This window comes from Arachis stenosperma, chromosome 8, assembly GCF_014773155.1.
Source record: "Arachis stenosperma cultivar V10309 chromosome 8, arast.V10309.gnm1.PFL2, whole genome shotgun sequence".
Lineage (NCBI taxonomy): Eukaryota > Viridiplantae > Streptophyta > Magnoliopsida > Fabales > Fabaceae > Arachis > Arachis stenosperma.
The window spans coordinates 39,325,770-39,336,910 of record NC_080384.1 but is presented as its reverse complement, the minus strand read 5'-3'; the positions used below and the strand labels follow the sequence as shown (position 1 = coordinate 39,336,910).

The 11,141-nt window shown below is 35.4% G+C and overlaps 1 protein-coding gene across 7 annotated transcripts; it reads left to right on the top strand.

Annotated features, from left to right (window-relative positions):
- The first annotated feature begins 2,612 nt into the window (after nt 1-2,612).
- LOC130944913 (tRNA (guanine(37)-N1)-methyltransferase 1-like) lies at nt 2,613-10,117 on the top strand. 7 transcript variants are annotated; one of them, XM_057873505.1, is made up of 13 exons: nt 2,613-2,882; nt 4,121-4,185; nt 4,291-4,346; nt 4,881-5,809; nt 6,634-6,732; nt 7,092-7,211; nt 7,310-7,476; nt 7,618-7,688; nt 8,517-8,659; nt 8,809-8,889; nt 9,025-9,136; nt 9,321-9,433; nt 9,644-10,117. In XM_057873505.1, exons 4-13 carry the CDS (start codon nt 4,985-4,987, stop codon nt 9,785-9,787), a joined length of 1,875 nt encoding a protein of 624 aa, XP_057729488.1. In that variant the 5' UTR covers nt 2,613-2,882; nt 4,121-4,185; nt 4,291-4,346; nt 4,881-4,984; the 3' UTR covers nt 9,788-10,117. The 7 variants fall into 7 exon arrangements, 5 of the variants coding, with proteins under 5 accessions (XP_057729488.1, XP_057729490.1, XP_057729487.1 ...); XM_057873507.1 differs by lacking the exon at nt 4,291-4,346 and having other exon boundaries at nt 8,812-8,889; XM_057873504.1 differs by lacking the exon at nt 4,291-4,346.
- The last annotated feature ends 1,024 nt before the right edge of the window (nt 10,118-11,141 follow it).

The following is an 11,141-nucleotide window of genomic DNA, read 5'->3' as shown; positions in this document are numbered from 1 at the left end:
ATTGTGGATCGTTATAATTCCACCGTATAGCCTTGATGAATTGTAGCAGAACAATCACAGGTTCCCCTGTTCCATCCTCAAGGTGTGAAAGTATTTGATTAACCATATTTCTGAACAAAATGCAGTCAATCTTGTTGTGCCTATAAAAAACTTACCAAATCAGGTGAGAGATGTGTCCCAAGTGTTTTGCAGATGAAAAAAATCACCAAAAAAATTGTAATCAGAATATAGCAAAGTTAATGTATGTAATATATACTCAAGTCTTCCAAAATAACTACCAAACGTTTAGTCTCTTTTCCCTTAGTGGTAACCAAGTCCCTGGGATCCTCTTTACAAATCACCTCCGTAATTACATCTTCAAAAAAAAAAAAAAACAAAAGGAAAGAAACATTAAAGTGTACCCTAAACATCCCAACTGTATAAATAGAAAGATTATTTATATCGATTAGGAGTGAAACATACCAAACAAATTGTTCTGTTGATTCTTATCAGCATTGAGAATCTCAACTATGGTTCTGAATCTAAAGGCTTCAAGCTAAAAGTTTGGTTCTTGAATATGATTTACTGTTTTCCTATATGAAAATGTCAGTATCCACTGATTTAAGATTGTCTGTGCTATTCTATGTTCTTCACAACAATAAAATTGTTCATGGCATACATTTGGAAGTGAACAATCAAACCACTTCATTTTTAGACCAGCGCCTCCTATTCCCCTGGCATTTTACAAAAATACAAAAATAGTATGAATAGACACTCTAGGTAAATAAATTTTATTTTTTTAAACGCTCTACATATGTAAAATACTCACCTTACTATTTTACAAGATTATCTCAATACTTTACACTTCTTTCTCATTAAACTTGTTTGGAAGTTTTCATATGCTGATGACATAAACTTTGAAACTCCATCAAAACTTCTTTATATTAATATCACCTAGATAATCATAAAATTCCGTCATCTTAATGAGATTTATGTTTTTAGATCACCAAATGATATACTCTCTCTTACTCCGACAGAGGATCTAATTTTTTGTGAACAAATTAAAATGAATGTATGCGTGTATATATATATAAGAGCACATTTGAAAGAAAATGTTGTTGACAACTAGTAGTTTTTTACCCATAAGATTTTGTGTTAGTTGTCCTCATTTGAGATAAAAAAAAAATATTTCATACATGTGTCAACCATTGAAGTATGACACTTGTTGATTATTGGGACTACAACTGTTCTCCTTTTATATATAAAGGATATTTTTTTGTCTACTTATATCATTTTAATAGATGTGATACTAATAAATACAAAAATTGTTAAAATAAAAAATATTTTAACCTTTTAACCGCGTGCTCTTCTATCCAAAAAAATTAGATACTTTTTAAAAATGAATTTTCTTATTTAATAAAAAACCCATTTCTACTAAGAAAAATTTTAATTAAATGTAAAAAATTGTCAATAAAAATTTTCAATAATACATTTTTGATAAATTTAATTAAAATTTATTATTTAATATCATAAAATTTTGACTACTTTCTGAAAAAGCAAAAATAAAAAAAATAAATACTACATCTGTCCCAAAGAATCAAGATTAAGTATTTTAGTTCTAATAAATTTTTATTATTTTAAAAGTATTATTAATTAATCTCTTTACAAGAAAGATAAATTTATTTTATAATAAATTTTTTTAAGATTTAATTATTAAAAATTATTTATTTAATACAAATATTAAGAGTTATGAAAAATTACTCTGTATAGAAAGTTTAAAAACCGCACTACCGTAACCAAGATTTTGAAAATCAGTTCGAATCGGTTGGTCAAACCGCAAACTAATGGAAAAAACGCCTCAAACAAATGTTAAAATCGGGAATTTGAAAAACCGATATTAGATTGTCGAATTGGTCGGCGAACTAAATCGAAACCCGACCGATTTTTTGAATTTTTGGAAAAACGGCGCCGCTTGGATTGAGGAACCCTAACATTACCTAACCCTCACTCCAAAACGGCAAAACGCGCGGCACTCCCCCATCACCCTCGACCTTGAGCTGCTCCTTCCTCTCATCGTCATCAAGCTCCTCCCTCACTCCCTGACTTTCGTCTAAGCACTGGCCTGCTACCGCTGCCGTCGCAACTTCGAGCTTCGAAGTCACCGCCACAACTTCCTTTCCCTCCATCGTGCAACCATCGTTTGAGCTTCAAAACCACCGTCACTGGTCTCGCTTCCTGCCTCCGTCTCGTAGCTACTGTTCTGCCGACGCCAGCTCTGTTCCACCGGTCAGCCCTTCGGATTATATACTCTTCCTGTGTGAGACTTATTTAAAATTTTATACACAAATCTCATCTACGAAACATTCTCCCCCATCTTGATTCTCTTAACATCATTGTTTTGAAAATCGAACCGGACTGATCGGTTCAACCGAAAACTGGTGAAAAAGTCGGTTCAGTTGACCATATAAGCCTGTCTGCAAAAAACCGGTAAGAGAATTAGTCGAACCGACGGTTAACCGGTGAACCGATCGGATTTTTAAGAAATTTCCGGTTTGGCAACAACGTCAAAACGGCGCCGTTTTACATTAAAAAAAAGAACCCTAAATCGGCTACCCATTCAACGCACCGCAGCCCCCATTTGGCCATTCACACTCCCACCCCTCTCCTCTCTGAAATAGAAAGAAATCAACAACTCAAGCCCTAGCCACCCGCCGCCCGCAGCCACCGCAGCACCGCAGCCACGTCAACTGCCGCAGCCACCTCAGCCCCGCAGCCCCGTCGCGTGTGGAAGCTCGGCACCGTCGCAGGAGCTTGACGTCGTCTCCTCTGTTCGAGCGCGCTCTCTGTGTTCACCGTGCCTCCGTCACCGTCCCCTCTGTTAGTGCTTCTCTCACCGCCGTCAGGTAGGTCTTCTCCTTTTCTCCATTTTGTAGTATTTATTTATTTGTGTATTTTAGACTGAGTTTTGCGCTGTTCATTCTTGTGATTACAGGTTCTGAGATTTCTGATTTCATATTTTAGTTACTTTTGGTGTCTTCGTTACAATGTTCATCACACTTGTGATGTTATTTAATATCTTATCTTCTGTGACTAGGAATCATTTAGTTTGGTTAATTACTTAATTTTGTTCATGATTTTTGTTAGCTTGATTTTGAATTTTGTTTGCTGTGACTTGGAATCATTTTGTTTGCTTAATCTCTCTCTGTCTTCGCCGGCAGTTCCGTCTCACTCTGTCATCGCCGTTCATCTCTCGCCATTTCTCGCCATCATTTTGAATTTTTTTTTACTGTGACTTGAAACCATTTTGTTTGCTGTGATATTGAACATTTTCCTTTGTTAGATACTTTGGTAGTTGACAATTATGACATGCTAGAATTATCAGAGGGAGATAATGATCAACATTCCAATTTGAGGTAAAGGTTCAATATTTTGTATCTATGCCAAATTTGGTGACCTTGCCCTTTGGTTTCAAGGATCTATGAAGCCATTACAGTATTTGTTGGTTTCAAGATGAATCAATCTTGTAGTGCTTCTTGAGTGACTACCAACTATGGGTTCACTTTAATTTTTGTTGCTGATGTGTATTTTGATTCAGAAATCAGAATTATGGGAATTGTTGCTAGGAATTGTTGCTGATTTTCTGATTATGGTATTGAAATGATGTTGTTGCTGATTATGGGAATTGTTGCTGATTTTCTTAGTTTTGATGATTAGTACTTTTGTTAAGTTGAAAATGGTTGATTTTTTTTGTTGGTAGAACATTATGGGTGTTATTTAGGTGTGTCTTGATCTATTTTAGTTATAAATTTTGATGTTTGAAATTATTTATGAATTTTTATTGATAAATTATGTATAATTTATTATGTGAAATTGAGAAATTTTTAATTTTATTAGTTTATAAATGATTTAATTTAAATATTTAAAATTATATATTGAATTTTTAATAATTTTATTTAATATTTAATTAAACCGGTTGAACTCTGGTTGAACTCCGGTCGAACCATTGAACCAGTGAACCAGTCACCTTACCGGTTCATTGACCGGTTCGGTTCTCGCAGCCTTGGTTAACATACTCACCCTAAGTTTTATGCATGAATGCAAATTATAGCGACATAACATGTATAACTTTCGTTATAATCAGGTGAGTGCCACAGGAAGGAAGTCACATCCAGTACGTCCTGGCATGTTTCTTGAGACCGTCTCCAGGTTAATGTCAAAGTTATGCTTGTTACATTTTATTCTTTGGTATAAAGCAAATTGGACTAAGATGATATCTTTTATGCACTCTTTTATTGTTTTTGTTGTGTACAGTGAATTTGAAGTGTCGCAGGTTTTACCCATGTGATCATCTTATTAAATTAGAGCTTGTGAGTTTATGCTAATTTTGTAAAAGAGCTTATTTGGTTTATGTTTCTTTTGTTAAAAATATGTTTCTGAAGAATTTAACTTATGTATTCTTAGAACTGAGTGAACTTATATCAAGACAAATTGAAATGTTTGCTTGATTTAATGCAAGGTATGTGTTTTTTTTTTAATAATGTGTTGAATGTGTGGGTTTGAAGAGGCCTTTTAGTGCGAAAATTCCAGTTTGTATTAGCATTGTCCTATCCTTCCGTTATTCTGTGCATATGTTTTGAAATGAGGTTTTCTTGTTTGTACAATAAACCAAGTTATATAATCTGTAAGAGAATGCAAACAATGAATTTAGCTATCACTAACATTTTGTTGATATATATATATATATAAAGTAAATTATAATTATGTTTTAATGTGTTTATTTATATTTTATTTATTATCTTATTATAAAATAATTATTTTGATTGAACCACGATTGAACCGATTGAATCAATAAACCAATAAATCAGTAACTAAAGTGATTCGATGATCAATTCGATTTTCAGAACTTGACTGCAACATCATCCTCACTTGGGCTGAAACTACAACCATATTCATAGGCTCATAGAATCGGGAGTAGTAACAGAAACACAGACACAGTTGATTCTGAATGAAGACAGCAGGGAGCATATTCCTAAGGACTCACTTCCCCACTCCAACTAAGCTCCTCTTCCTTCCTCTTACAAATCCCAAACACTCCCTCTCCCTAATTCCCATTTCCATATCCTTCACCTGCTTCTCATCCACCAATCCCAAACCAATCTTATACGGACCTTCCCTCCACAAAGGAACCGCTCCTACACTTCAACGCCCCCAAAACGACACCCTTCTCACCCTCCATGAAGATGCCTTCACTCGCGTCTTCCACCTCTCCGCCCTCCGCGTCCCCTCTGCCCACTGCTCCGCCTTAGAGAGACGCCTCCGCGGCCACCTCCTCAACTGGCCTCGTGTTCGCAACATCGCTCGCGTCCCCGGTGATGACCTCGATCCTGACCTCGCTTCGCTAGTTACCTCCGGAGAATCAGGAGGAGGAGAAGGACACGTGTCGTTGCAGCGACGGATTTACGGCCAAGCCGAGGGAGACGGCGACGTTTTGAGCCCGGTTCTGTACAGAGAGAAGCTCGCAAGGACGTTCAATACGCGCGGCTTCGTGAAGTTCAGGAACCTGGCGAAGATATCGAGGCCGCCGAAGAGGAAGAAGAAGAAGAAGGAGGAGGAGGAGGAGGAGGAGAAGGTGAAAGTCGAGAGGTGCACGGGGAAGAAAGGTTTTGCTACGGTGGAGGTTGTTGAAGAGGACGATAATGGAGGGGGTATTTTGGGGAATTTGGTTGAGGAGGAGTTTGGGAGGGAGAAGTGGAGGGGCTCCACGAGGTTGCTGTTGCTGGATGAACGGTATGCCGGTCGCGGCGTCCAAGACTTGCCTGAGGCTATCAAGGTGGTGTGTGTGGGTCTTTTGTTTCTGTGAGTTCTGTGACAAACAAGCATTTTGCAACTGCTTTCTATATCTGATTTTGTTCATATTATTATTAGTATCTGCAATCTAACTAATTCGGTTTGAGCATTGCAGAAACAAAGCTCTGGCACTAGTTCTTACCCGTTTCAGAAGACTTGAATATGATTGTTGATACATTAGTTCTTACCAAGTGATGTTGGTCTTTGTAGTAGTTTATTGATGCTATGCTTTGGTATGCATTGGTTCTTAAATTGATACCAGCCGAATAGGTTAGACGAGTAACTTAATCCTATCACATATATCACACCTCGCACCAAACAAGATATAATAAAAATGAGTTATGTAGTATATACTTATACAACATAACAAACAGGGCTTTAGGCATAGCATTGTGATGCTATGGTACTAGGCATCTGAAAGCATGTATGTTAATCTCATATGATGTTTTGTGTTTGGTATGCTTTGTAAGATTGTACAAGCCATATAGTCCTTCGTGCAATTTTAGCTTCATGCTGATGTGGGGAATTTATACTGTTAATCCTTGAGGACCTTAGTGTCGATGTTATTTACGCTAGTTCAGTTTAATTGTGCTAGCATGAAAGTGAATACAAAACAGTTGAAAAATTACATTAATGTTTGAATATTTGTTACCTGATATTGGTCAAACTTTTCCATCTTGCTATTCGTAGTTTTAAATGGGATAATCATATGTAGATTCATATCTGTCTTTTGTGTATTATTATTACATTTTGTTTCTGACATTTTACCCATTCACTTTTGACATGGTTTATGTTTCCTGTCTTCAGGCTGTATTAAAGGAGTATGCCGAAAAGAGTGCAAATTTGACTTTTGAGCTAGTTAGGTGCAAGTTGACTCTGTTTTATGATTATTGGCAGATGAATGAGGTAATTAGACCAAGGATATCCAGTTATCCACTGTTGTAAATATAAATCTCTTTTAGCCTGTGCTGTGTGTATGTGTTCAGTTTTTCATATGTAAAGATTTTTCTCTTTCTCTTGTCGTGGGAGATGAAATTCTCTTTTCACCCTCATGGTTTACATAAATGATATCTGTGCTTCAAAAATAAAATAATATGTTTTGCCCTGTGTTCCATACGATGTTTACTTTTTAATTTCAAATTTGTATTATGATCTCTAGAAGATATGTTCTTTTAAAAAAGAAATTTTTGAATTTCTTTATCCAACTTCAAATTGTGAGTGAAAAAAGAAATTCTCAGTCAGTCAGTCCTTTATTATTGTTGCAGATCCTGGAGGTCTTGCTACCTGATGGTGTGGTTGTTCCTTCAGCTTTTGAGACCGTTGGTCACATTGCACACCTGAATTTGAGAGAGGAACATTTACCATACAAAACACTCATAGCAAAGGTTCTTTGTATAGAAATATCTTTGCCAATCAAGTTAAACGTGTAACCTAGAACATCATAAAATTTCTTAATCATGTTAACATATACTATCATATTCAGGTTGTTCTGGATAAAAATAAGCCAAAGATACAAACAGTTGTGAACAAGATTGATTCCATTCATAATGAATACAGGACCATGCAGCTTGAGGTTCTAGCAGGAAACCACTCTCTAGTTACCACAGTTGTTGAGAACGGAATACGCTTTCAGGTTGACTTAGCAACAGTGTATGCTCTATTTCCATCACTGACCAGTACAGAATATTTTGGAAGACTTGCTTTAATAATTGTTCAATTCATGTCAATGTAATAGCTCTCTATCTCCTAACATAGTAAACACCTGGAATTTGCTTCTTTTTGACTATGCAGATACTGGAGTTCTAGGCTTGCAACTGAAAGACAAAGGCTTCTGAGTGGTTTTACACGGAAAGATGTTGTCTGTATGTATCTATTTCTTTAGATTATATACCAGGCTACTTATGTTATATTTCAGTTTCTGTGTCATTTGATCCTATGTTTTGAACAAATTTGGCTGTTCAGCGTAATCTGATGTCAGCTACCAATGATGAAATTTGATTGTTTGTAACAAATGTTTGAATATCAAAAGTGCTTAACAGTGACACAATTAGATAGTGCTACTTGGGTCTTGGTGCAAATTTGCTAAACAGTATGGCTGTGAGAATGAGATTAGTGAGAAATGCTTGGAATTGAATTTTGTCTGAGATTTAACCTTTTCACAACTTATGGGCTCAGGTTATTTTAGTGCTACATGCTGGTTTACATAGATTTAAGCACGTGAAGAACTGATTTATTTGTTGAGTGGGTGTAGAAGTCTTGGATGGCTAGACAGCCCGTTGTTGGTAGCTGGATAGTGTGTAGTCTAGCAGCTTCTAATATTTAAGAGATCAATTAATTTTTTAAAAATGATTTATTGTTTAAATGACATTTGCTTGAATTTATGATTTCCTGGAAAATGGGAACAGTAAAATTACTTTGAAGTCCTTATGACATTGAAAGTCTCAAGGAAAATAAAAACTAAGCAACAATTAGTGGACCTGCATAAAACAGACAGCACAAAAGTGTTGCTGTTGCTTCAAAGACTTTCCTTTTCCTTTTCCTTTTCCATGCAATAACTTCTCTTTTTATCTTTAGTTGGTGACTTGTTAGAGCATTCTCTGTATGTTGACTTAATGATAGGTTTTTTTTTTGGATAAATTTCATGACTACTTAATAATAATAATAATAATGTTATAAAATCATATTGACAGGTGATGTTTTTTCTGGAGTTGGTCCCTTGGCCATATCTGCAGCAAAGATAGTTAAGCATGTTTTTGCTAATGATTTAAACCCATTTGCAGTGGAGTATCTGGAAAGAAATAGTGTTCTAAACAAACTTGAAAGGAAGATTGAGGTATGCTTGCTTGTTAAGTGGTTATCTTCTCGAATATGTTTCATGAACTTTTACACACCAAATGATAAAAAGGAAGCAGCTCCATGGAATATATAGATGCCATTTCTTGGTTAATGTAGAAGTGCTGAAAATATTTATATATGGATTAGCAGGTAAGAAGTGCGGGCATAAGCAGGAATTTTCAAAGTGTCTCTTTAGGATTTGAAGTATTATTTGTGTGCTACACAATGGTGTGACTGAGTGGTGATTAAAAACTGCACTATACCCATTATTAGTGTACTTTCACATGTTGATTAATAAACAAGGCAGAAGTTACACTTGAATCAGCGTACAGTAACAATATTTTTCTTAATCTGTTGTTCTAGGTCTTTAACATGGATGGGAGAAGGTTCATTAAGGCTATGTATGCCAGTGATAAAGCTCAATCAATCACGCAAGTGGTTATGAACTTGCCAAATGAAGCTGCAGAATTTTTAGGTTGCCTTTCATGACTGGATCACTGTGACATTTTTTTTTAAATATCTCATGTTCCTTTAATCTATCCAAATATATGTCACTCATCTAATTTGATTGACCCTACTTTGTATGTAAGTGTTATAACTTAAATCTGGTTAACTGTTTACACCTTGATAAACTTCTAGATGCTTTTCTTCTACTGCAGATGCATTTAGGGGAATATATAAAGACAGACCCAAGGACACGGAATGCAACTTGCCAACGATCCATGTTTATGGATTCTCCAAAGCGCAAGATCCGGAATTTGATTTTCACGAGGTAAGTTGCTGGTATTTTATCTGTATATATTTCTGTGCAGTCATTGGATCAGACTCAACACCAAATGACTGGGAATTTTACCATTGTGTCACTCTTGAATGCGTGTGACCTGTTTCTTCTTTTCCCTATGCTTCCTTTTGTTTATTTAGTCATACATATACCTTGCAACAAACATAAAAGCATGTTAACGAAGAAGCTCTTGTGGTGCAGAGACTAAGAATTGCCCTGCTAGAGGTCGCAGTCGACGTAGAAATGCGACGTGTACGACTTGTGGCGCCCGGAAAATGGATGTTGTGTGCATCATTCGTTCTCCCTAGAAGTGTAGCATTTGCTAATACTGCAATTGATACTTAAATATTTTTTACTGTCATTTAGCCACATTGCATGGAGAAAGTTTTGTTGCATTACATTGGTTGCCCCATGCCCAGAGCGAATAATGTACATATGTTGTAACATGTATTTTTCAAAATCCATACCAGAGCATAGCTTTGTTTATTTATTTATTTTCTTAGGATGTTTGAAATAAAAGTCCAATAACATGCATTTATTGAATTGTAAGAGCTGCCGGTGGGTTCTTTTCGAGTTGAAGTTGATTTATCTTATTCAAGAGTGGTTCCATGATCGACCCAAATGCTGATACTGCCAGTTCCTCATAAATAACATCATTTTTCCTCAGCAAAAAAAAAAATCATTTTTTTTGGTATACATCTTTTTATATGTTTTTAATGAAAATAAAATTAATAAAAGATGGGCAAAAGTACTTGTTCCTTTATTAATAATTATCCTCTTCCTTTATCTAAGCTGAATCACAAACAATCCCAATAATCAAGAGTATTTTTCAAATATTCTATTCAAATATAAAATACTGTTCCAACAAAATTGGTCATTTATTTTTTAATTCTTTTTTCTTTTGGGATCTGTTATCCAAACATACCTGTGATTTATGATTTACAGTTATAGCCTTACACATCAGACAGAAAAACAAGATCTCAAGGACCCAGTCAGGGGGCCAAAATAACATAACTACAAGAGAGTAAAATGTCTTTGCAACAAATCCAACAATGTTGATCTTTGAAGGTTCATACTTCATAGTATGAGCGAAAGATGGTTTGAACTTTGATGTCACATGTAGAAGCCCTTGAATTCTAGTACCACTGACTCCTAACTTCTTGTTGGGTTGTCTTCGACTCTTCGTGCATATCCCCACGGGGTCCACTTCATCTCTTGTATGGGCTGTGACACGTTTCAGTTTGGTATGCTTCCTCTTAATAACCAAACTGAACTTGCCTCCCAGCTCAATTTTTTCTTAGTACTATCTGGATTTCGAAATGTTCTCACAACATTAATGTGTCAATATATGTATCCACTAACATATTTATGACATTTAAATTAATGAAAGAAATTAATTTTACCTTTATTAATAAATTTGACAAATGTATTATTATTTAATTGGAGAGACATAAAAAGGGACACTACAAATATGACAAGTAATTAATCTGCTTTTGTATTTTGAATATGACTTATAAGTTCCTTGTCTGCTTGGTGTTTCTCAAATAACAAAATATATATATCCACACCATACATTCACAAAAAGGTAATAAAGATACTCTCTAAGTAATTGTGCATTATACTTACTCAATTCTAATATGAGTAATATCAATATATGATATGAGTATTCATTTATCTTTGCGTGTGTTTTTAACCATGC

Coding starts and splice junctions, on each gene's coding strand:
- LOC130944913 (XM_057873504.1), top strand. CDS start 4,985: ATGAAGACAGCAGGGAGCATATTCCTAAGGACTCACTTCCCCACTCCA. Junction 5,810..6,633: donor ACTTGCCTGAGGCTATCAAG/GTGGTGTGTGTG, acceptor TCCTGTCTTCAG/GCTGTATTAAAGGAGTATGC. Junction 8,660..8,808: donor AACTTGAAAGGAAGATTGAG/GTATGCTTGCTT, acceptor TATATGGATTAG/CAGGTAAGAAGTGCGGGCAT.